This window comes from Neoarius graeffei, chromosome 3 (assembly GCF_027579695.1).
Source record: "Neoarius graeffei isolate fNeoGra1 chromosome 3, fNeoGra1.pri, whole genome shotgun sequence".
NCBI classification, from domain to species: Eukaryota; Metazoa; Chordata; class Actinopteri; order Siluriformes; family Ariidae; genus Neoarius; species Neoarius graeffei.
Window position 1 is genome coordinate 87,710,081 of NC_083571.1, and position 26,859 is coordinate 87,736,939.

The 26,859-nt window shown below is 41.9% G+C and overlaps 1 protein-coding gene across 3 annotated transcripts in view; it reads left to right on the plus strand.

Annotated features, from left to right (window-relative positions):
- The window catches only part of usp24 (ubiquitin specific peptidase 24), a 278,284-nt gene that overhangs the window by 198,570 nt on the left and 52,855 nt on the right, over nucleotides 1-26,859 (plus strand). For all 3 annotated transcript variants that reach the window (XM_060917596.1, XM_060917597.1, XM_060917598.1), the window contains 12 exons: nucleotides 1,932-2,090; nucleotides 2,188-2,285; nucleotides 2,384-2,479; nucleotides 2,604-2,832; nucleotides 2,961-3,123; nucleotides 11,601-11,756; nucleotides 15,811-15,881; nucleotides 15,982-16,142; nucleotides 21,295-21,356; nucleotides 21,613-21,804; nucleotides 21,967-22,081; nucleotides 26,423-26,567. In XM_060917596.1, coding sequence (XP_060773579.1) covers nucleotides 1,932-2,090; nucleotides 2,188-2,285; nucleotides 2,384-2,479; nucleotides 2,604-2,832; nucleotides 2,961-3,123; nucleotides 11,601-11,756; nucleotides 15,811-15,881; nucleotides 15,982-16,142; nucleotides 21,295-21,356; nucleotides 21,613-21,804; nucleotides 21,967-22,081; nucleotides 26,423-26,567 — 1,647 coding nt within the window. The remainder of the gene's footprint in view (nucleotides 1-1,931; nucleotides 2,091-2,187; nucleotides 2,286-2,383; nucleotides 2,480-2,603; nucleotides 2,833-2,960; nucleotides 3,124-11,600; nucleotides 11,757-15,810; nucleotides 15,882-15,981; nucleotides 16,143-21,294; nucleotides 21,357-21,612; nucleotides 21,805-21,966; nucleotides 22,082-26,422; nucleotides 26,568-26,859) is intronic.

Genomic DNA, 26,859 nt, shown 5'->3' on the forward strand with positions numbered 1-26,859 from the left:
TGTATGTTTATCTAAACTTTTTGGCCGTAGGATATTTGTTAGGAGGGGAAAAACTGATAAATACACCTCATTTATGTCTGTCTCTTAAGCCTTAAAGGAGATGCGCAGAACCTTTATTTTTAAATAAATTTCTGAGTGGATAGTATCTCCATCCTTGACTCTTGTATGTTGCATAAATGGGAATAAAAATATATATATTTTTAAGAGTTAAACTCAACCGCAAAGTTGGCATTTGAGCTGAGCCAGCCAGCCCTGAGTGCGTGACGTCACAGCGGTAACCGGTTTTAATGCTGAGGCCTTTGACAGCTATAGACCAAAGTCATATAAATAAAAATTTATTGAGAAAGTAAGAAATACCGTTAACGACTTGCTCAACTAAGACTGATTTGACTTCATTGATTGTGGGTTGACTCTCATTAAAACAGGATAGGTGTTTATAACTTATGCAACATACATGTACATGCATGCGTTTTCACTGATAAAACGTAAAAGGCTAATTAAATAATCAGATGAACTGAGACAATCACATTCTGAAGCAAATTAAATAATCTGATACCACTAACTTAAACACACAATACAAGTCACATGTATTAATCTAAATGCAGGTCAACGACGAGCGGTGTTGTTTTGTATCCAAATGAGTCGGAGCTTACCCGTCTGTGTTCTCGCTTCTTGAAGGCCGATCTTGTGGCCGATTGTTTTTGAAACAATCTGACTTTCAGTTGTTCGTTCAGTTCTCCGTTCATTCGCTTCTTCCACATAAGGGCGAGATATTGTTGCTGAGGCAAGCATGTCCAGTGGAGAAATCAGACTGCTGGTCCACTCATTCTCCATTTTCCCCATACTGAGTACTCCGCCATTACTGCTCGGCTCAGGCAATTACTAAAACCCGGGACGGGACGTCACCGGTTTTAGCAACAACCACGGGGAGGTCACTGCCCGAGCGATAATATGGTCCCATTCCGTCCCGGGTTTTAGTAACAACCCTTGGCTCACACTCCAGGAGAACTGGTGCAACTGAACTTGCTTTCCTTTTCTTGTAGTTTTCTTTTCCTTTAATTGTTGATACTGCACCCTCTTTCAATCCGGGCTTATAGCCAACGCTCCTCAACAGATCAGAGGTCTCGTACGAGTCTTCAGTAAAATGCGCAGAGCAGAGGAGAGACCACTTCATAGCCGCCCAATGTGCCCGTGAACTTCTCGCAAAACGCGTCCAAATCTTTGCAGTTTGAACATTCTTGGGCCATGAATGCAACGTAAATCCACCTTCTGTTGTGTTGCTGCACCCGCCAGCAACACATCTACGTGGCATGGTGATAAATTAGCTCAGAATGGAGGATCGGAGTTGCAGTCAGCTCTGTGTTTTAGTATAGCGGAAATGGTGATGAGACCGATAGACTTCCTGCTGTGACGTCACGGACATCAAGGTCATTCACTCAGACAGCTATCTATATAAATCACTTTAATTGTAAAAATTACTATATTAGATTTATTGTTAACACTTAAAACTATTCCTGTGCCATTCTTGAGGTCTCAAGGCATTTCTAAACAAAAAGTGAGTCCATGGTTCTGCATATATGCTTTAAGGTTTTTTTTTTTTTTTTAAAAGAGCCATCACATCAGTGATAGGAATCTGTTTTTCCATCTCTAATTTACGCACAGTAGTGTACAAAAGACACCCTACAGGAACACGAAAGGATTTTAGGAGTGTTTGAGTCAAGTTGTCCTGCAATGCTAAACTGACGTGTGAGATGAGTCATTATGTGAAGAGCTGAAACAAAGCCATGTGACTCACACGACATTTTGAGAAGCTCAGATTGTTTATCCCTTGGCTAAATTACAGTATGTGAGAGAACAGTATATTCTTAACATCATGTTCGCTTTTGTCATCATCCCCCCCCCCCCCCCCCCCTCCCTTTCTCTGTTAATAGAAAACTCTGTTCACTTTGGGTTCTGGATCTCAGGCCTCCAAGTCTCCATCTCTGTCCAGCAAGCAGCAGCATCAACAGAGCGCAGCGTCCATCCTGGAGTCATTGTTCCGCTCCTCTGCCCCGGGCATGTCCACTTTCCGAGTGCTCTATAATCTTGAGGTAATTTAGAAATCTGAACGACTGTGGTAGAGAGTGTATATGTAGTTCCAGAACAAACCTGAAACATGTTTGCTCCTGGTCTTGCACCTTTTCTCAGGTGCTGAGCTCAAAATTGATGCCTACCTCAGATGATGAGATGGCAAAGACTAGCGTGAAGTCCTTCTGTGAGAATTTTCTCAAAGCTGGAGGTCTTAGGTACGTAACAACCTGCTCTCGCTGATTTCTAACTGTGACTTGAGCAAAGAAAGCAAAAGCATATTCAAAATGCACATTGTGTGTGTGTGTGTGCGCAGTCTGGTGGTTAATGTCATGCAGAGGGACTCCATCCCCTCTGAAGTGGACTATGAGACCAGACAGGGCGTCTACTCAATCTGCCTGCAACTTGCAAGGTACGTTTGTTTGGGGTTTTTTTTTCCCCTCTCCTTATATCTGTTTGTTCTCCAGTTACGTCAAAGGAAGCTTAATTGACTTGACTTCATAAAACACCATATTTGTACCTGACTCTTTCTGCAGATTCTTACTAGTAGGCCAAACAATGCCAAGCCTTCTGGATGAAGAGCTGAGTAAAGAGGGCGTGGACACCCTGTCGTCCCGGCCGTTCCGTAACGCAGGCAGGCAGAGCGGACGGCAGCTCTCACTCTGTGGGACGCCAGAGAAATCCTCCTACAGACAGATGTCCATGTCCGATAGGTCCTCCATTAGAGTGGAGGAGATTATACCGGCAGCACGTGTTGCCATTCAGGTGTGGGTCTGGGTTTGATGCATCTGTGTGGATTTGTGGGCAGATCGTTAACAAGAGATTATAGACATTTCAGCAAATTCGGAGTAATGTGCTGTCTTATGATGTTTCTCCTGTCGTTGCGGCCATAGACGATGGAGGTGGGGGACTTTACTTCCACAGTGGCCTGCTTCATGCGCCTCACTTGGGCTGCGGCCGCTGGCCGATTGGACCTCGTGGGCAGCAGCCAGCCAATCCGAGAGAGCACCAATTCTCTGCTGCCTCTGGGAGTTCGTGGCAGGGTTAGCAGCACAGGTAAACCAAAGACCCACATGGTCGCTGTTGTGAGCAAGTAAAGCAGCTAGATGAACGTAAGCCATGTCACATTTTGAATCTTTTGATTTAAAAACACTGCTGAGGGAAACAGATTTGCTTTCCACTCAAACACCCATTTTTATTGAATTCAGTTGCCAATGTTTTCTTAACTCTCATCCGGAGCACACTGACTTATAGTAATACAGACACCTAAATAAATTCACTCTTCCCTGTACCTCCTGTGAAAATAAAGATAGTTATGATCATTTTCACCCACAATGCGATTGTGAATAATCAGCCTTTGATCATAAAAAAAGTGGGGGGAAACCCTACCAAAGCGGCACGATCAATCAGACACGATCTGCAGCGCCTTGTGATGTAGATCGGGGAATCTGCAGAAACCGGAAGTGCGTGCACAGCGTCTGAAGCCTGGACTTTTAAACATCGTTTTCCGTCACTGCCAAAGGAACGGAGACACGCCCAGTCACTTATACCCCTTTTCCACCAAATCAGTTCCAGGGCTGGTTCGGGGCCGGTGCTGGTTCACAACTCGTTCAACTTGCGAGCCAGCTGAGAACCAGTTTGCTTTTCCATAGCTCGCGGTGCTAAGGGAAGCCACGTCAGTTACGTCGTTGTATACGTCATTACGTCGCTGTATACGTCAGTTACATCGCTACGTTTGCATAAACCTTGGCGCGAATATCGAAGCAAAAACAACACGGAAGAAGCAGCAACAGCAACAACAACAATAATAATAATAATGGCTGACTTCGCGTTTGTACAGCTGCTGCTTCTCGCCGCTTAAAAATGGCGATCTTTCGCGGTCTTGTTATTGTTGTTGGGCTTAACAACTCCGCCCCCCCCGCTGACGTAAGCGGTTCTTTCCTCTGGCCCAGCAGAGAGTTGGCGCTAGCCTGGAACCGGTTTTTCTGGCCCCAGAGCCAGTTCTTTGTCAGTGGAAACAGAAAACCCGGTTCCAAACTAAGCACTGGCCCCGAACCAGCCCTGGAACTGCTTTGGTGGAAAAGGGGCATTTATAACATGGGAGGTGATTTCGAAATATTATGGTATTAATGCAGTGTTCCTGTGTGGTACGTTACAATACTGAAAAGGTTTTAAACGGACACTTAAATAAATTCACTCTTCTCTGTGAAAATAAAGCAATCTGGCAGACAGATGGCGCACTCTATTGTACACACCAGGCCTGGAATTTCGTCATTTTAGGGGCAAGGCCGCTTGGCCTTTTGTGCTGCCAATTTTTTGAGGGCACGAAGGCCAAAAGCCAGGGCACCAAGGCCATAAAATAAAACAATGATTTTAAGTTCACGTTTATAATGAATTGAATTTAAGGACTAATGACTCTTCTGAGGAAGATTGGAGTCTCAGTCGAAACTATCAAGCAGGTAAAGAAACATCTACTACACTATTATGTCTGAAGATAAGAAAATATTGAACACATCTAAACTTATCAATCCATCACTCACTTCAAAAATTGTAAAACTTATTAAACCTGTTAAAAAGTTAGTTAAAAGTCCTTCCTGCGCCGTGTGGCACATCAGGCAGCGACGATCTCCGTTTCCGCAGCCCTCGGCCTCTCACCTATTACATAGCTAGGGTTACAGTGGGGAGCTAGTCCTCCGGTAACCACGAGAGTTTAACTCCCCCTCGCATCTGTATTGCAGCGTGCCTTGCCAGATGGTAGTAGGGACCATTTTTATGATGGTCTTTGGTATGACCCGACCGTGAGTAGAACTCTCAATCTTTCGATCGAGAGGCGGACACGCTAACCACTAGGCCACAAGGCAGACTACAAAACCGCAGGGCATCAAGGCCACTGTGGCCTTACGGCAGATATTTTTTTCCAAGGGCACAAGGCCAAATTGAGACCCTCGTGAAATTCCTGCCCTGGTACACACACTCCATTACTCCAGAGTGTTGAAAATGCTTCAACAATGACAAACACAGGCTTGAACAGTGAGTAGGTACTCTTAGGTAGCTGAGAAAGTATTTTATTTTAGCCTTCAGGTAATAAAATGAGTAGAGTAGATCTAAACTAGCAGGCTGCACTCGAGTGACTATTTTCCACTACGGTTGTCTACACTAAGTGACACATCTCTGTGCCACGCTGTGCTTTTGGGAGGTCGGTATTCATCGGCAATTGCCGAATTGGAACAAAAACAATTATTTTATCGTGGCCCGAGTTATAACTTATTGACAGGAATTACTATTATACCAACAATTACCTCAGTAAAAGATTCTAACAGCTGGTATTGGCAATTATTAATGTAAACAAAAACAGGTGGTCTGTTCCAATCATCCCTCCACCATGTCCACTTGCCGAGATCTGAGTGGCAGTCACTCACCTCATTGTGGTTGTCAGTGTGACAGTCCTGGTACGGCTCGAACCGGTAGGGCTCTATCCTGAACCCTACGTTCTCCCTCTCCTGCTCTTCCCCAACTAACTCCTCTTCATCCCCATTATACAAGACATGCATGCGCTGTGTCCGAAATCACTCACTACTCACTATAAAGTGGACTACGTGGTGAGTTTGCCATTTTGTAGTGCTGTCCGAATGTATAGTGAGAATTATTATGACAAAGAGGAGCACCCAGTGCAGCAATGAGAGAATATTTAGTTAAAAATAGTAAGACAATAGAAAATAAGCTAAAATGGAATAAGACCACGGGCGATTGCTCTAAGACAACGAGGGAGGCTCAGCCTCCTCTAAAAATGCCCTTATAACTTTAATGTGTGCGTGAGTTTCTCCCCCTCGTGACAGCGCGATGCAGTGCAGCCTCAGTGGGCTTCAATGGCATTTGGGAGCTATGCGCTTTCAATCTCAAAATGCAAGACGATTATTGGACAAATACTGCGAAAATGCCCGCCTACAGAGTCTCACGGACTCCCAGCCTCAGTGGACTTCAACGGCATTTGGGAGCTATGCGCTTTTCAATCTCAAAATGCAAGACGATTATTGGACAAATACTGCGAAAATGCCCGCCCACGGACTCCCAGCCTCACATGGGAGGGACATGGCAGTTTCCGCGAGGAGACTGGTGATTGGTGAAAGTGGACGGATATTTTCTTTGATTGACAGTTCGTTTCAAATATAGACAGGCAGCGGTGAATCTCAGTTCAGTCCCATGTGGATTCGCAAGTGCTGTGGTGTATTGTAAGAGATCAGCTTACATTTCGATTTCATTCATTACATACGGTTTCTACCAGCTTTTTTAGTTTGTATATATTTTCATTGTAAATAAAGTGTAAATATAATGTTGTCAAGTTTGCTATCTTAGTTCCAGAAATTTCGTTTATTTGAGTGACTGAACTTGAACTTGAGGGGGCTAGTCAGCTAGCAAGAAAGCTGCGCACGGATGCCAAGCATTGCTGATTTAATTTTGGCGAAGCCATTTGCCAGTCTTCCTTTCGAGGAAAAAATTAAAATTAAAGCGCAGGGTAGACCAACGCCTCAAATTGACTTGGTGAAAAAGGTAGGGAATAATACTCGTTCCTTTCAGCTCTCCTGGTACGAGAAAGTGAATTGGCTAACAGCAAGTGACCCACATCAACAACAGTAAATAGGCTACTTTAGTAATATGTCATGGATGGACCAAAAATATAGAATCTATTTAAAATGTTTATGCTGAGTATATTATATTGGAATATATGTTTTTCTGGATATGAATTAAACACAGCTACAATTTGGAAAACATTTTAAAACAAAAACACAGCCGAGAACATTTCACACTACAGACCTGGATTAAAAGTGAAGGGTTATCAAAATTGTCAATAAAACATTTCTCAGTCAAAATAAGTAAAATATAGGGAAAGTGTCATTGAATGAAATGTGTGGCACCCAGCTCTATGTTTGGCTCCCCAAGGTCAGTGCTTGTGCCTATTCCAGAACACTCTGCTGTTACTGCTGAGGTTCCTGACAAAGAGCTGCTTTCAATAATGATCAATTTTTAAACAACATGCCATAATTTTAAAATATAAAATGTTAAAATATACCCCCCCCCAACACCACCATCATGTATATTGGACAGTAGGCTAATGGGCCAAAAGAACCTGTTATTTCACAGTTTGTGACGCTGCCAACAATCAGCCAGATCAGAGGCAAGAGTATGGGCAAAATTGATGTTTTTTCTTTTAAAATCTGGAAATATCGTAACCGACCAGCCTCCCCTGTTTGAAAGACTACCAGCCGCCACTGAATAAGACAGATAAAATACAAGAACAAAAGTTACAGTGCAGAGCGAGGAATGAACCAAACGCCTCGAATTTGATTTAATAAAAGGCAGCGGCAAAGAAGAAAACATTCAGCCTTGATTTAAAAGAACTGAAAGATGCAGCAGACACAAAGTACTTTGTATTTATTAATGTGAGAAATACGCTCAGTATAATATGGATTTATCGCAAAAATGCATGCATGTATTTATTATTTTTGAAAACCCAACAGCCGACTGATCTCATTGTTTTAATTGTGCAACAATAATGACGTAAATACCAGTGTGGCGGACTAGTGTCCGAAAGCGGGGTTTTTTTTTTTCATTTTACCAATGAGCTCACTATATAGGCCTCTATATAGAATTCCCTAGAGAGTGAGTAGGGAGTAGTGAATGAGCGAGTGATTTCGGACATAGCTCACAGCTCATGTTCTATCGGCGCGCCTTCCAGGTAGGTGTCCACCGATCTACGTCATTTCTGGTTTGTGCCATTCTCAGCAGAAGGGAAGGGAATTCCAGGCATCACTTTGTGACTGGAGGTTTAAATGTTTTATTTTGTCGAGTTTTCATCTCCACACCTTGCAATTCCATCAAAAATCAAAAGTGTATGTTAAAATCTATCAAATGACACCGAGGAGACCTGTTCATGTCAGTATCACTTTAAAGAATATGATGTTCTTCCAAATGCGGATATGTGTCTGGAGTTTAAAAAAAAAAAAAACACGGCTCTGTGTGAAGGTCTCATCTCATTATCTCTAGCCGCTTTATCCTTCTACAGGGTCGCAGGCAAGCTGGAGCCTATCCCAGCTGACTACGGGCGAAAGGCGGGGTACACCCTGGACAAGTCGCCAGGTCATCACAGGGCTGACACATAGACACAGACAACCATTCACACTCACATTCACACCTACGGTCAATTTAGAGTCACCAGTTAACCTAACCTGCATGTCTTTGGACAGTGGGGGAAACCGGAGCACCCGGAGGAAACCCACGCGGACACGGGGAGAACATGCAAACTCCACACAGAAAGGCCCTCGCCGGCCACGGGGCTCGAACCCGGACCTTCTTGCTGTGAGGCGACAGCGCTAACCACTACACCACCGTGCCGCCCCCCTGTGTGAAGGTGACCCTTATTTATCAAAGCGGCATAGCAGTGGACACATGGTTGAACAATTCTGCATCTAATTCATGAACGGTCCGACGACAACATATATGAGCTGACAAAGAGCCAAGTCTGACTATTCTGAGTCACATTTACAAATGATAAGAAACCACGTTACCTATATTTTAGTATGAGTTTCCCCTCTATGTAATTGTGACTATCAATATTATTTGCTTTTTTCTTTTTTTTTTATTACTACTTACTGTTTTTATGCCTCCGCCACCTTAAGGTGCAGGAGGCATTATGTTTTCGGGTTGTCCGTGCGTGCGTGCGTCTGTGCCGAAACCTTGTGAACGCGATCTCTCAAAGGCTAATGAAAGGAATTTCACCAAACTTTCACCATTTGTGCGCTTTGGGACAAACATGAACCGATTAGATTTTGAGGTTAAAAGGTCATGGGTCAGGATTACTGTGAGGTCAAATGTCCATCCCCAAACTTTGTGAACACCATATCTCAAAGACTAATGAAAGGAATTTCACCAAACTTTCACCATTTGTGCATTTGGGGACAAAGATAAACTGATTAGATTCTGAGATCAAAGGGTCTAAGGTCAAGGTCACTGTGAGGTCAGATGTCTGTCCGAAACCCTTGTGAACACAGTATCTCCAAGGCAAATGAAAGGAATTTCACCAAACTTTCACCATTTGTGCGCTTTGGGACAAACATGAACTGATTAGATTTTGAGGTTAAAAGGTCACAGGTCAAGATTACAGTGAGGTCAAATGTCTATCCCCAAATCCCAACTTAATAAGGCGTGTAGTCTACCAGGCGGAGGCATCCCCATCGACGCCGTTGGCGTCGAGTTCTATCTAGTTTCTTACTGCAGCCTACTTGTTATTGATGATACCAGAGGTGGACAAAGTACCCAACTTCATTACTTAAGTCAAAGTACAAATCCCACTGGTCAAGTGTTACTCCGATACAAGTGAAAGTTGTCCAGTCAAATTTTTACTTAAGTTAAAGTACTGAAGTACGAACTTTTAAAAATACTTATACTACCGTTCAAAAGTTTGGGGTCACTTTGAAATGTCCTTATTTTTGAAAGAAAAGCACTGTTCTTTTCAATGAAGATCACTTTAAACTAATCAGAAATCCACTCTATACATTGCTAATGTGGTAAATGACTATTCTAGCTGCAAATGTCTGGGTTTTGGTGCAACATAGGTGTATAGAGGCCCATTTCCAGCAACTCTCACTCCAGTGTTCTAATGGTACAATGTGTTTGCTCATTGCCTCAGAAGGCTAATGGATGATTAGAAAACCCTTGTACAATCATGTTAGCACAGCTGAAAACAGTTGAGCTCTTTAGAGAAGCTATAAAACTGACCTTCCTTTGAGCAGATTGAGTTTCTGGAGCATCACATTTGTGGGGTCGATTAAATGCTCAAAATGGCCAGAAAAATGTCTTGACGATATTTTCTATTCATTTTACAACTTATGGTGGGAAATAAAAGTGTGACTTTTCATGGAAAACACAAAATTGTCTGGGTGACCCCAAACTTTTGAACGGTAATGTAAGTATTAAAAGTACATTTTCTGTCAATGCATTGTTGTATTATTGCCACAACGTTTACAAAATCTAATGCCTCTGAAGCAACCAACTGGCTTTACTGACTAGCGTGTAGAACCTGTCGAATAAACGCCTTTAAACATACATTTCTACATTCTGTTTATTTGGCAAGATTATGCTGAAACAGATTTCTGAAAGGACTTTAGATAAGTTAACGTTATTTATGTTAGCGTAACTCCATTTTTACATGCTAACTAACGGTGTCCAAGTTAACTAGCTATGTGTTAACATTAGCCATGGACAAGGCGATGGCAACTTGGCAGGTAAATCCATTAAAGTCATGTGACTAACCAGACTGCATAACTACGTTTGCAACGTTATCGCTCGCTCTAAAAGCACAGACAACTTCATTACAAGCTTTCTTTTGGAATAAAACGTTTATATACCTCAATATGCTTCCGCAGGTCGGACGGCGAGTTTTTGTAGGCCGTGATGTGGTTCGTTTTTGGCAAACATTTAAAACGAAATGAATCAGTATTCCTTTCAGAAAACTGAAACATGGGTTCATGGGCCATGAGTGCGTACATTCTGCAGAAGAACCGCTTCCTTCCATTCTGCCATCAACTGATCGTGTTTAAATAATGCTGCTGAGAAATCATTGAACTTGATGTTATACAGGCTATGAATGTGACGTGAGCCTAGTGATTACTGATAGGCTCTCAGTGTCACCTGCGGAAAAAAAACCAATCACGTTTTAAAAAGAAAAGAAAAAAAATCCACTTTCAAAGCTGCTTCATAGGAACGAGGAACGAGGACCTTGATAGAAATGTAGTGGAGTAAAAAGTACGATATTTGTCTTTCAAATGTAGTGAAGTTGAAGTCATAAGTTTCCAAAAAAATATAATACTCAAAGTACAGTACTCAAGTAAATGTACTTCGTTACTGTCCACCTCTGGATGATACCATCCAGGTACCATTTAGAGTACCAGATACCATTTAGGGCAGCACGGTGGTCAGGGCGGCACGGTGGTGTAGTGGTTAGCACTGTTGCCTCACAGCAAGAAGGTTCCGGGTTCGAACCTCACGGCCGACAGGGGCCTTTCTGTGCGGAGTTTGCATGTTCTCCCCGTGTCCGCGTGGGTTTCCTCCGGGTGCTCCGGTTTCCCCCACAGTTTAAAGACATGCAGATTCGGTACAATGGGGCCACTGTAATTGGCGCAAGCTGTTGTGGTTTCCCATGCCATGATGTATGTACACATATATATATATATATATATATATATATATATCTCTTCCTATGGCAAAAGCTAAATAAATTAAATTTAAAAAAAAATTTAAATTAAAATAAATAAATTAAAATACCAATGTTGATTTTGAACATTTATAAATATTGTCCTCGAATTCATACCCAGTTTGCACGAATGTGGGTTTAATCGTACAGATATACCAAAGATCAAATGGTTTAATTGGGAAATTTATGCTGAAAATGGATGTGTATGGGTTTGTTTGTTTTTGGGTGGGGGGATCCTGATCACGTTTGACCATATGCAATATCTCTCTCTCTCTGTGTGTCACAGGCAGTAACTGTAGCTCCAGCAGTGAAGGAGAGGCCACCACATTGCAGGCCGGCATCTGTGTCAAACAACAGTGCGTGTCCATTAAAGATACAATCATCGCTAGAGAAGCGCTTTCACTATTGGTCACCTGCCTGCAGCTTCGATGTCAGCAGCTTTGTAAGAATGCACACCAATTAATGAATAATCTCTCACAGATATTAGCTCAGTTTCTCTTGAATTCATGTGTGTAATGCAAGCACTATAATTTAAAGTGCAACTTCAGCCCCAGCTCTGAGCCAAACTCCACCCACTGCATAATTTTTAAACATGCTAAAAAGTGAGGGGGCGTAAACTTCTGTGAATGATGAATCTCGATCAGCATGCATTTGAAAATGAGTACAGATTCTCACGAAAGGGTGGGAGTTTTATTATTATTTTTTAAATTATTATTTATTTTTTAATTATAAAAATTACATGACTGAGAAGTACCAAATGGTTGACTCTGTCAGCATTGGTTTTGCAAGGTTCAGGATGATTTAAACTAGTAGATTTTGAGCCTTTTTCAACCCATAAATTGATAATTTTTAATAAAAATGGTCAGTATTGACACCAGCGTTGATGTGTTTGATCGCAGTAAAGTCATTTTGTTTGCAGCTCCAAAAACAAAGTGTGCAGTACCTCTTTAAGCCCCTTTTTAACCCTCTGGGGTCGAGAGCTTCGCCGGTGAAGCTCGATAGGTTTAGAATGAGTAGGTCATGTATTTTGGATAAATATCTTTTCAAGTTTTTAGCATATAAGCATGATAAATATACTAACAGAACGTTTATACTTTACACTTTCCTTTGTACCCACTGCCAAATAATATTATATTAAATTACCTAAATTAGATGAAACATAAAACTTGTCACCTTACTCAGGCTACATCCACACGACAACGGCAACGAGATGTTATTTAAAAAAATATCGCGTCCAAATGGGCAACGATCAGTAAAATATCAGGTCCATATGGCAACGCAACACTTGCTGAAAACGATGCAATACACATGCCACACCTCTAGGGGCGCTGTAAGACGGTCCCTTCGGTGACACCGGAACAATAGAAGAAGTAAGGACACATGCGCATAAACTATTATGCGCGAGACTTCATATTAGCCACAAAGTCAGAAAAATCTGTTCGTAAAATTACATTATAATGACCAAATACAATGAAAAGTATTTTTCCAGTCTCACCTGTGAAAGGTAATCCCATGTGATCTCGTTTGGACGGTAAACCTGTTGGTACAGTTAAACGCAGCACATGAATGAGGCATCTTTATTCTCCGCTTTGACCCATCCAATATGGCGGCGAGGATGACGTATGATTCTACGCGGAAGGCGGCGTCTTTAATGGTCCGGAATAAATTGAATGCTACACGTTGATGGATTAATTTGTTCTTCTACGCCCTTTTTGAGGAATGTATTGTAGGACTTAAACCAACATCTGAAGAGGTGAGATCGCTCCTTTTTTTCCCTATTTTTGCTGGCGGGATTGACTCTGCCTTAAGGGCTATTCTCTCTCTCTCTCACTCAGTACCATTACACAATAAATATTCACAGTGAAAATATTTTGTAAGCGCGTTTCATGAACCAAGTTATAGGATTTGTTGACAACTCGCATCGAGTTCGTTACACTTCTACCCGGCGTGAAGCACTCACAGTCATGTGGTTGTGACGTCATCGTAAACAAATCCGTTCTACTCATCCAGACAACTTCACAACGGCAACGTTGCCAGATCTTTCCACTCTGGAACCCGTTCCAGAACACGGGTTTCTGTTTTAGCTGTTTTGGGTGCTGTTTTAGCACCCAAAACGCCGGTGCCGTGTGGACGCCAGGCCGAAACGATAAACAATTGTATTGGATTCACCTGAATCCGTTGCCGTGTGGACAGGGCCTCAGTCACACCAGAGTCGGAGCGCTGAGAGCCCGTTTACACATTCATAGAAAAGACAATTCACATGGTAATGGCAGGATAATCATTTTCACTCTTTCGGTTTCGATTGGTTTCTCTTTTGTGGTGGGAGCACCCACTGTAAACAGGATAAAATGTCAGTTTAGGCTACCTGTTTGGAGGTCAAACTTATTGAGAGATGGCATGCGGATTTTATGCGCTTAGGATGATTCAGGACAGCGATTCAATTTGTGATTCAGGATAGCGGTTCAGTTCCATCTTGAGAACTGTGACACTGATGATGAGCAGTGCCTTTTTTTTTTCTTTTTTTTAAACTTTGACTCAATCCAGCCGAAGATCAACTCGAGTAAGTGTAAATATTTCTCCTATTTATTATGAGCAGATCGGTTAATATGCATGCAATGTAGTACATACACAGGAAAAATGACTGAGCAGTTTTTCCAGAGTTAAAACTATTTTCCTCAAAAATAGTTAATTTTGCTCTATTTTGAGTTTAGAGAGTAAAAGTTGGAGTGGGAGAAAAATTAGAGTAATTGTGTAACCCATTGTGATGAACTGTTTTGGTCACTTGACGTGATGGGATGAAGAGTTGGCAGTGGGATGGGTTTTCACTCTTCTCATTGAATGGAGTGGAAACTTTTCTCATTGAATACCCTTCCCACTGCCAACCCTTTATCCCAAAACAATGGAACATAAATCTTTTGATGGCCAGTTAATTATCCAAGTCAGTGGAGCAGATTTAGCCCATGTTTACATTAGACCGTATCAGCGGATCATCAGATTAACGTTTTTAAAACGATTAGTGTGCACACAGCAACACCAATACACGATTTGCGTGCACACAGCAACACCAATACACGGATACGCTCGGCTCCGCAGGCATCCTGCGCTCCAAATCACTCCGCCCTGAACAGCGAGTGCCCTCTGGAGGGTGCGCACTCCGGCCCTGCGCAGCTCACAGAGCGCGCAAGTGAAGTGCACAACCACTGATTCGGGACTGAGCCGCTGTGTGTGTGATCCCAGCGCATATCACTTACCACTTGCAAGTGGAAGGATGGCAAGCCTAAAGACAATCATAACTACACAATGGGCAGTATTTGCATCAGTATTTGCATCAGTATTTTCATACTTTTATACTCTTTAATGAAAGGTGATACAAGGCGGAAGTCCGCGCCGTTTTTCAGCAGTCGCGTCACATGACCAACGCCAGCGAATCAGGAAGGTGGATGTCACAGTGACGTTGTCCAATGAAGACGCCAGCTAGAGCTCAGCACAGTGTATCTGCGTATCTCAATGTTTACACAGCACCGGAGCTGACACGATCTGGATTGAATACGTGGACCCTGGCGGATTCCCGTTTCCCGGCGTTTCCAGGCGGTTTAATGTAAACGGGCAGTGCATCCGCGAAGAAAACGAGACAGATACGGTCTAATGTAAACTTGGCCGTAGGTTTTTGTGCTTGATACATTCCTAAGACTGAACAGAATCACCTCAAGTGACCAGAACGGTTCGACACAATGGGTAAGGTCATGTTCCCCACACACACATTCCAACACAGTTCTAAAACTGCTTTTTACAGCATCTTCATTTATCTGTTTGGTGTTTTTAAGTACAATCCTGACATACATACTACATGGATATGATTGTAGCTGAACTTGTGCTGAATACAAAAGTCATATGACTTTGAAAATACTGCTTAGATCTGTTGAAATTGACAACAAAATCAGAGCATACCAAAATCATTAGTGCCAGAAAATACCCTCTGACTCCAGAGGGTTAAATCAGAAACTTTGTGTCCATGACTGGTTTCTGTCTAATTAACATTTTTTGCAATTTCATGTAATGATGACCGTTCCATCAAAAATTTTGTTTTCTCATCAAAAATCTTAAGTGCGAATCAGTGCGTTTGCGTTTTGTTTTGCTTCCCTGATTTTTTTTTAATCAAGAAAAATCAGATGAATAGAATGTACAGACATGTACATTATATGTATAAATAATAGATGATAATGTAGTTTTTTTTTTTTCTCAGCTGATCTTCAGTTATCAAAATCACAATATGGTTAAAGTGCTGTTTCCAAATCATGACTGAGAGGTTGTTATTTCCTATAATTAACCTCAGATTCTTGTCGTCTCCTCAGTCCAGCTGTAGCTATAGGGAGGGTGGCACATAACAAACGTTTTCCGTTCTCAGCATGTAATCTCTGAGCTGGAAATCTGCCTGCAGTTTTCTGATGATCTGGTACATTTGAATGCTGCAGTGAATGTTTGCTTTTGCCCCACAGCTTCTTTCTATGACCTTCCCTGTGTGAATGATTTTATCATCGATATCCTGCTGGGATCACCCAGTGGAGAGGTCAGTGGAGTCTTTCCTCTCTGCCTTTACAGGAGCTTCAGCTGTGTAATAAATAAAATTAATCTTTCTCTTCACTTTTTCTTGTCCCCCTTTCGTACAGATCCGGCGGGTAGCATGTGATCAGCTGTACACTTTGAGTCAGAGTGACACATCGGCTTATCCAGAGCTGCAAAAACCCAATCTGTTCCTGCTAAAGGTAGTGTTGAATGCCCAGCTCCCACTCTGGTCTCCCACCAGTGTCATGAGGGGCATCAACCAAAGGTACGCAGACATGCATGATGCGTATGTACAGTACTGTGCAAAAGTCTTAGGCACCCTATCGATATCTGTCTAGGTATGAACTCTGTTATAGATTTTTATTTTATGACTTCTACATTATCAAGTTAGTATGAAAACATTTTAGAGTTGAAAACATCATTAATTTTCCAGCACATTTACAGTGGTGCATGAAAGTTTGTGAACCCTTTAGAATTTTCTATATTTCTGCATAAATATGACCTAAAACATCATCAGATTTTCACACAAGTCCTAAAAGTAGATAAAGAGAGCCCAGTTAAACAAATGAGACAAAAATATTATACTTGCTCATTTATTTATTGAGGAAAATGATCCAATATTACATATCTGTGGGGGCAAAAGTATGTGAACCTTTGCCTTCAGTATCTGGTGTGACCCCCTTGTGCAGCAATAACTGCAAGTAAATGTTTCCGGTAAACTGCTGATCAGTCCTGCACACCGGCTTGGAGGAATTTTAGCCCATTCCTCCGTACAGAACAGCTTCAACTCTGGGATGTTGGTGGGTTTCCTCGCATGAACTGCTCGCTTCAGGTCCTTCCACAACATTTCCATTGGATTAAGGTCAGGACTTTGACTTGGCCATTCCAAAACATTAGCTTTATTCTTCTTTAACCATTCTTTGGTAGAATGACTTGTGTGCTTAGGGTCGCTGTTTTGCTGCACGACCCACCTTCTCTTGAGATTCAGTTCATGGACAGATGTCCTGACATTTTCTTTTAGAATTCGCTGGTATAATTCAGAATTAATTGTTCCTTGTTCCATCAATGATGGCAAGCCATCCTGGCCCAGATGCAGCAAAACAGGCCCAAACCATGATACTACCACCACCATGTTTCACAGATGGGATAAAGTTCTTATGCTGGAATGCAGTGTTTTCCTTTCTCTAAACATAACGCTTCTCATTTAAACCAAAAAGTTCTATTTTGGTCTCATCTGTCCACAAAACATTTGTCCAATAGCCTTCTGGCTTGTCCACGTGATCTTTAGCAAACTGCAGATGAGCAGCAATGTTCTTTTTGGAGAGCAGTGGCTTTCTCCTTGCAACCCTGCCATGCACACCATTGTTGTTCAGTGTTCTCCTGATGGTGGACTCATGAACATGAACATTAGCCAATGTGAGAGAGGCCTTCAGTTGCTTAGAAGTTACCCTGGGGTCCTTTGTGACCTCGTCGACTATTACACGCCTTGCTCTTGGAGTGATCTTTGTTGGTCGACCACTCCTGGGGAGGGTAACAATGGTCTTGAATTTCCTCCATTTGTACACAATCTGTCTGACTGTGGATTAGTGGAGTCCAAACTCTTTAGAGATGGTTTTGTAACCTTTTCCAGCCTGATGAGCATCAACAACGCTTTTTCTGAGGTCCTCAGAAATCTCCTTTGTTCGTGCCATGATACACTTCCACAAACATGTGTTGTGAAGATCAGACTTTGATAGATCCCTGTTCTTTAAATAAAACAGGGTGCCCACTCACACCTGATTGTCATCCCATTGATTGAAAGCACCTGACTCTAATTTCACCTTCAAATTAACTGCTAATCCTAGAGGTTCACATACTTTTGCCCCTCACGGATATGTAATATTGGATCATTTTCCTCAATAAATAAATGAGCAAGTATAATATTTTTGTCTCATTTGTTTTACTGGGTTCTCTTTATCTACTTTTAGGACTTGTGTGAAAATCTGATGATGTTTTAGGTCATATTTATGCAGAAATATAGAAAATTCTAAAGGGTTCACAAACTTTCATGCACCCCTGTAATTAAATTTGACAGAAAAATGTAATGTCAGTAAAGAAAACAGCATATTACATGAGACTACTTTTCAGACAAAAAAAAAAAGAAGAAGCCGGGTGCCTATGTTGATTTTTCACGTTCATAATTATGTGATTTGTATCTAACTGTGAATGCATCTGTCCTCCGAAACAGTACACATTGATATGTTTTTGCTTGAGTTATCTGTGTCACCAGGGGGAAAAAAAATCATAATTGTGAGACAACTCGTAGTATTAAAATCTCGTGTCAAAGTCCCTCCCATGCCGAGGCCTGGTCTTTCCAGGCAATCTCCCATCCCAGTACTAACCAGGCTTACTAGCTTGTAGTAAAAACCTAACGTATGCATCACATCTTGTGCTGGAGGATGGCAAACAGTTCATCACCTGTACACGATCAAGTCAAGAAGGGGCGGACCCAGACGGTTAGCTTTTTGCTGTTTTCCCAGCTATTTATTTTCATTGTTGTTTTGCTGGTGCTGGCTGATGAAGCCGCGCATGCGTATAGGCAAAAAAGCCACACGAATTCCCATCTGACCGTTCCCATTCATGTTACAAGGCCACGGATCAGATACATATCTGATTTAAGCCCACGTATGAAAGTGACTCAAATCTGAATTGAAAAAAAAATCAGCTTTCTGTGTCCACGCAGCCCGGAAAACATCAGCTCTGCCACATGATTTTCCTGTTTTCACAGTTACACTTTGTGACTACTATATTTAGGACACAGTTATAGACGCGAGTTATTTATGATCACGCTATCTGTTAACACCCAGATGAGGATGGGTTCCCTTTTGAGTCTGGTTCCTCTCGAGGTTTCTTCCTCATGTCGTCTGAGGGAGTTTTTCCTTGCTGCCGTCGCCGCAGGCTTGCTCATCAGGGATAAATTAGGGATAAAATTAGCTCATTGTTTAAAGTCTTTAATTTTCTGTAAAGCTGCTTTGCGACAATGTCTATTGTTAAAAGCGCTGTACGAATAAACTTGAATTGACATTAAAGTGCCATTCCACCATTGGATGTATTCTTTGGCATAAAATACAATATAAATAATATTGTATTTTATATTGTATTTTAATAATAAAATATATAATACAAATATATTTTATGACAACATGACTAGACAGAGAAATCTTTTAGCTTCAAAATGATATATCAAACATAATTTTTTGACAACGACAAGTATATTAATTTTGCGACCAAAGTCACCTACCCTTTTAATTTCCGCGCGGTAGTGAAACGTGATGTCATCGGCAGGTTCCCCTTCTTGTGTACGACGTGGCACAGATTATCAGCAATGGCGGATAGAACGCGATTTCCACTTGTCGATTGCTGTGCCGATATTCACCATCGACCGTCTCCTTTGGGCATCACTTGCTATTTTCCTTGGCTTCTTTTCCGAAGCTGACAATCGCGTTCTATCCGCCATTGCTGATAATCTGTGCCGCGTCACACGTGACGTGGTACACAAGAAGGGGAACCTGCCGATGACATCACGTTTCACTACCGCGCGGAAATTAAAAGGGTAGGTGACTTTGGTCGCAAAATTAATATACTTGTCGTTGTCAAAAAAATTATGTTTGATATATCATTTTGAAGCTAAAAGATTTCTCTGTCTAGTCATGTTGTCATAAAATATGTTGTATTTTATGCCAAAAAAATACATCCAATGGTGGAATGGCACTTTAAGGCAAAAAATCTAATTTGAGTCACTTCAGCCTGGTAATGTGAACACAGCCTATGGCAGGCCATAGAACCGTATGGTAAAAAGTTGCCACACTGGTTGTGAACAAATCCCAAAATTGATTGTCACCAAGTTTTATGTTTGCACCTTGGGTGCTCTAGCGCCACCAGGGAGTCAAATTTGGCTGTGCATTTATGCATGTAACTTTAGAACTGGATTTAATGTGTCTGGTGATTCTGGGGGGGATCCCAAGGGGAAGACATGCCAATTTGTCATGTCAAACTAATTGATGTGGCCGCCATATTGGATTTTATGGCAAGGATTAAAACATGCCACAAATTTTGTCCAATCTTCACCAAAAATGGCACAGATTATCTTCAGAAAAAGTCTCATGAAAGTTTTCAGACAGAAATTTTTATTGGTTAAATTTTTATTTAATTTCGCATGCTGTCAAACCAAATTAATGAAACCTGCTAGAAGGGAATAAAATACATATTTGTCATTTACCAGCTGGGAGGTCCCTATGGTGAAATACCGTGACCGAGGTCTTGAAAGTACTGAGCGAGGCCCTCTGGGCCGAGGTCAGTATTCAAGGCCGAGGTCACGGTATTTCACCATACGGACCGACCTTAAGCTGGTAAATAATATATTTATTTTTTTCTTTACCAAATTCTAACAGTAAACGAGAGCGCCTGAAAGGGAAAACCGAGCCGCCATTTTGAATCCTCGTTCACGGCTGTAATGCAAATTGCTTCCTCCTCGGTATACAAGTGCACTTCCATGGCAGGAAAAAACTACATTTTGCCGCCTATGTAGTCCCCTATTTATACAAAATTGAGTCATTCAGGATTCAGCCATGTTTTTGCTCGGCGTTAGCAGCAGTTACAGGTTTTTAGCTTTCTCCTGAAATGTTTTCTTTTATTTCTTCTTCCTCAGGGTAGTAAAACTCGCTTTCGCTGTGAACACTGTCGTTATCGCTATCCATGCTGTAAAATTAATGCTATTCTCTTGAGAAATGCTGGCAAAAATTTATGATTTTTGATAATCTTATAAATAAATCTTATTAAAAAAAAGATATAAATGTTGACAAAAAATGCTACTATGTTTGTTGTTGCTGTGAACGAGCAAGTCACCAGAGGTCCATAACCGGGGTCCGTGTCGTAGGATACGGACCCGCTTGCCAGCCAATCAGAGCGCAGGATTTGATGGAAACTGGACCGCGAAAAAAATGTTTTTATTCCATGGAAAAAGTGGCCTGTATGTATAATAATACATTATATTACAGGCATTTAGGAGACGCTCTTATCCAGAGCAATGTACAACAGACCCAGAGCAGCCTGTGGAACAATTGGAGGTTAGATGCCTTGCTCAAAGGCACTTCAGCCATTCCTGCTGGTCCAGGGAATCGAACCAGTGACCTTTTGGTCCCAAAGCTGCTTCTCTAACCATGACCTTGAGCAAGTCACCTAACTGCTCCCTAGGCTCCTCTGGGTATGTTGTACGTCGCTCTGGATAAGAGTGTCTGCTAAATGCTGTTAATGTAAAAATATAGTCACCACTCGAAGATGAACTTCCTGTCTTCGCGTCTATCTCTGTGTGTGTTCTGAAGTAGTGTGTGTGTGTGTATATATACTCCAGATGAAGCAGTGGTTGTTTGTTTCTTTAGGTTGCTTTCACAGTGCACAGAGTATTTTGACCTGCGATGTCAACTCCTGGATGATCTGACGAGTAAGTGTGCTAATCCACAATCATGTTTGTGCGGTTTTGTTTTTTTTTATCTTGTGAAAGCAGAAGAGAGTGAGAAAACGATGGTGGATTTTACTGGTAGGTTTGTCATGTAGCACCATTGCGTCGCTAATCACGACGCACTTGACAATATATAAATATCACAAATACCAGAGACTGTCTCGACTGACTGTGATTCTGAGGAATCAGTTGAAATGAGTTCAATTCCCATGTAAATTACTGCTTTGTTTTTCGAAAGACACGGAGATGGAGCAACTGGAGATCAGCCCGGCACTTATGTTGGAGGATGAGATCAGTTGGCTGGATAACTTTGAGCCAACGTGGACCAGTGAGCTGGAGACCAGCGAGGCTGACAACATCCTGCAGGCCAGCCATCTGCGCCTCATTAAGACCCTGCTCTCACTGTGTGGCAATGAGAAAGAGCAGTTTGGTTCGTCTGTTTCATTCAAACACAATATTCAATTGACCGGTCATTCGCATGCACTCTGACAAACGTTAATTAGCAGTATGTTGCCTGTGCCTTTGAGCACACATGTATGTTTTGGCTTTTCGGTGAAAGCTGTAAATGACTTGCTTTGTCTTTTGCGTTCAGGTCCGTCCCTTATCCAGCAGCTGTTGGATGACTTCCTGTTTCGGGCATCACGCATTATCCTGAATAGCAACAACCCTTCCAGCAGCACCGCTCCTCTCCATGACTTCCACCCAAAGTGAGTACATACACACCACTTCCAACAACCAGTCCCCCTCCCCCGCTGCACACAGGACTCGCATCACCTGGCTGCATACGAGACACGAGTCATTTTGAGGACACAATTTGACACATTTGATTTGAGATGACATTATCGTTAACATTATCGGATCCACTGCAGCTGTCCACTAATCCAAACACAATCAGTGTAAGACAGCAAACAGATAACTTCAGTGCAGATGTTATCATTGGTACTTAACGTTAATTAGATTAGATTAGATTAGATTAGATTAGATTAGATTAGATTCACTTTATTCATACCACATCGGGGAAATTCACGTGTTACAGTAGCAAGAAAATGTCAAACAGATAACAAAACTGAAATAAAAATTAGACAAACGAAGGATTAAATACAGAAGGCTATTTGCATTATCTACCGTGAAAAAGTATAGAAAAATTGCCTAATTGAGAGGCTCAGAAAAAATTGCACATTATAAGTAGCCTGGCAAGCCAGACTAAATGTGAATATTTAGTCTGGCCTCGATCCGTAGACATTTCCGACGGGTGTGGGAGGAACAACCCGCTGTCTTTCAAACTGTCTCTGTGCGTATAGGCCAACGCTCTGACCAATCAGCGCAACAGTGACTGTGACGTAGTCAGAGCGACAGAAAGCAGTGGGGGAGGCCTTGAAATAAATAATTTTTCAAAATGCGTATTAATTAATAAACAGGTTCTAGATATTAAGAAGTTTGGAGATAATGACCACAAGTTTGGAGTCTGTACCACATAACTCTTATTTTTTTTCAAGTGTTTTTCAAGGGTTTGCTTAAACTGTTTTTGAGAGTTTTTATTTAGTGGTGTTTGGTGAAATAATTTCCCTTAAATTTAAAATAACGGGAAAATAAGAAACAATCAAAAAGTAATGCTTCAAAGCCGTTTATTAATTCTTCGTACTGCACAAACTAGCCCCATCCTTTTGGCTACGAGCGGAGCCAGCTGGTAGATCAGACTTTTGCCATAGATGGTCGGCAAAACAGCGAAAATGTCCTTCTTGAAAAGGAATGAGCGGAGAGCCTCTTCCTGCTCATGTTTCAACGAAAACTCCAAGTCTAATTCTTTTAAAACTGATTCCAAAGCGGAGTCAAATGCGCGCTGTTCACTAGCCGTAGCCATCTTTCCTGTTGTGCTTTCTCCAGCGTCGCGCAGCTTTGTCGTCACTCCTGCAAAAGCCCGCCCAAAGAATTCAAACAAAAACCTTGCGTTGTGATTGGCGGGCACGATTTGATGCCCGGGGTGTTTTTGTTTATACGGTGCGAGGCTAGACCCACTCGCTACGCAAAAATATTTTTGGCCGCTAGGCGGGTGGGTCTAGTTTACTAGGCTACATTATAAGTAGACTCTGTATATATACACACATACATAAATAATATTTATATATACATATAAGTATGCATAAAAATAGTTTAGGGCCTATATTATTACACATAATAATTGCATCGATGAGAGATGGCAGAGGTAGTAGTGGTGAAGTAGTGCAAATATAACGACAAACAGGTTATTGGTGCTACGTTACAAGTTGTGGATGTTATACAGTCTGACAGCAGTAGGTATGAATGACCTGTGGTATCTCTCCTTCTTACACCGTGGGTGTAGCAGTCTACTACTAAAAGAGCTGCTTGAAGCCCCCACAGCCTCATGTAGGGGGTGAGAGGGGTTCTCCATGATTGAGGTCAGCTTGGCTAACATCCTCCTCTCACCCACTACCTCAGTGGAGTCCAGAGGACAGTTCAAGACTGAGCCTGCCCTTCTGACCAGTTTATCAAGTTTCTTCCTGTCCCTCTCTGAACTTCCACAGCCCCAGCAGACCACAGCGTAGAAAATCGCTGATGCTACCACAGAGTCATAAAAAGTCCTAAGCAGTGTCCTGCACACACCAAAAGACCTCAGTCTTCTCAAGAGGTGGAGACGACTTTGGCCCTTCTTGTACAGGACATCTGTGTTGTTAGTCCAGTCCAGTTTGTTGTTAAGGTGAACACCCAGGTATTTGTACTCCTCCACGATCTCAATGTCCAAACTCTGGATGTTCACTGGTGCAATTTGGGAAACCGTCCTTCTGAAATCGATCACCATCTCCTTTGTCTTGCTGGCGTTGATGCGCAGGTGCTTCACTTCGCACCAGGCGACAAAGTTGGTGATGACCTCTCTGTACTCCAGATCGTCCCCCTCTGACACACGTCCAACGATGGCTGTATCATCAGAGAACTTCTGGAGGTGGCAGCTGTCCGTGTTGTAGCTGAAGTCAGATGTGTAAAGAGTAAAGGAGAGAGCACTGTACCCTGTGGAGCCCCCGTGCTGCAGACTACCACATCAGACACACAGTCGCGGAGCCCCAATCTAACTTTGGCTTAGTTAGCGACCGTTAACGCCGTTGTGTCCGACTTACTTTTCCTCCCTTAAAATAGTGCTCTGTTGAATTTAAGGAGATTTAGCTTGTTTGTGTTGACGTCAACACTGCTAAGACATCCAGTAGTGTATTTCCGTCCTTCAAAACACGACTGCATGCTCTAACCAGAGCGACTGTGATGTTTCAGCAAGTTCTGAGGTCTTTGCTGCGGCCACTCCGGCAGCAAACATACAGGTCATGCACTTGCTCTGACAAGGTGACTATTTTCAGCATCCGAGGAGCAAGTTGGCTCTTCATGTAACGTTTGGGTACTTGTAATATTAACTAATCAAGTTGGAGTAGCGGTAATTAATCAAGTATTAAGTTTAAAATGGGTCTATTTTTGGCTCAAGTTCTGTATATTATTCTGTATCTTCTCTAATATTTCCGTAAGTAAGTAAATGTCAGTTGAATATGGGTAAGCACTCCTGCTTCATTTCTTTGACAGATTAATATTTTTTTTGACGATTCATAAACCGTTAAACTCTTTTACATGCTTTGTGGTTGTGACCTTTTTTGCTGTGTCCTCACCATTCATACCTATACAACCAGTGTGTTTTTGATTAACTTACTAAAGCACAAAATTGTTCAGAGCACAGAGTTCTTCACAGATCAAAACTCTCTTAATTTTGCTCTCAGAGAGCACCAGATTGATGCATTTAACTTGTACAAACTTTTCTTTCAAGGAAGCATGTCCCCGGCCCCCTAGAGCGGTGATTCCCAACCACTGTGTCGCGGCACATTAGTGTGCCGTGAGAGATGATCAGGTGTACCGTGGGAAATTATCTAATTTCACTCAATTGTTCCAAAAATTATTATTTATTTACTGCAAATAATTCGTCTCTGTTCGTCTATGCCAGCGACATATAGTGACAGGCAGAACAATTAAATACTCTTCCACTAGATGGCAGCAGGTAGCTAATTAACCTGTGTATCTATCTGTTGCCATTCAAACAATAGAATTAGTAATGCTTTGGGTGTGATAGCGATGGATGAATATTTGAAAAAGTACACAATCCAAACTGGGCCCTGGAGAGCATTCTGACCCAGATGAAGGCCCTAGTATGAGTAGAGGTCAGAAGAAAGCAAAAAAAGGTGATTTTCTTCAACCTATCTATGCGAGCTGGGCTTTTCAAGCATGACTGCTGTAAAAACTAAAAAAAGGAGAGTGACTCAGAGCTGTTGAAGATCTTCGTGTGTGTCTTTCTTCAATTCCTGTGAGTATGTCAGCTTTGTGTTCAACTAAACAGGCCCAGGTTTCACACCGAGTAAGTAAATTGCGAGTAAATTGAGACTAGATGATCATTATATTTCATTATCTATACTTTTTTGTGACATTTTTATTTGGTGGTGTGCCGTGGGATTTTTCGAATGTAAAATATGTGCCGTGGCTCAAGAAAGGTTGGGAAACACTGCCCTAGAGGGTCCAAGTGACGTTCATCTACCATAGTCTTACAACATCCTGCGGGAAACATTATACACAAACACACCCTTACCAAGCACTTACAACCTTGACTCCATTCATAAATGTTAAAATAAACATCTAAAAAAATAACGCAACCATTTTTTTAAAATCTGCTTTTTGTTAGTTTTAGATTACGTGGAGCAGCTGGCATTATATATAAAAAAGAAGGAGCACAATAATCTAAACATGTCATTCAGGTTTCAGCCAGAATGACTGTCCGAACCATGCTGTTATATTAAAATTATACACACGTCGTGCGTGACACAGGACACATCTTTCTTTTTTTAAATAAACGGGCTCGTGCATATTTTGTTCCCTAGACTGTGTAACTATTATAAAGGTTTGAATACTATTCCCGCAGTGGAATTTGTTCTGATTGTACATTAGCAATCACACTCGCCCACATAGTCACACGCTTTCTCACACTCGCTCCCTTTTTGTCTTCTTCCCAGGTGCAGTACAGTCAGCAGTCGGTTAGCAGCGTATGAGGTGTTGGTGATGTTGGCTGACAGCTCCATCACCAATTTGCAGCTCATCACTCGAGAGCTGCTCTCTATGCACCACCAGTCCGACCCCTCTCTTTCTAAGGAGTTTGATGTAAGTTTTTAATCCTTTTTTTCGACTAAAAACATCGAATTATACTCACTGGCCACGTTATTCGATCCTGTTCATTCATGCAGTTATCCAAACAGCCAGTAATGTGACAGCAGTATAATGCATAAAATCATGTCGATACAGAGCTTGAGTTAATCAGAATGGGGGGGGATGTGATATCTGAATTTTTTTTTTTTTTTTTTTAAATCACCTCATGTGTAGACTCTAGAGACTGTTGTGCAGTGTTGCCACATGATTGGATAATTGTGTAAACGTGCAGGTGTTCTTAGTCTAA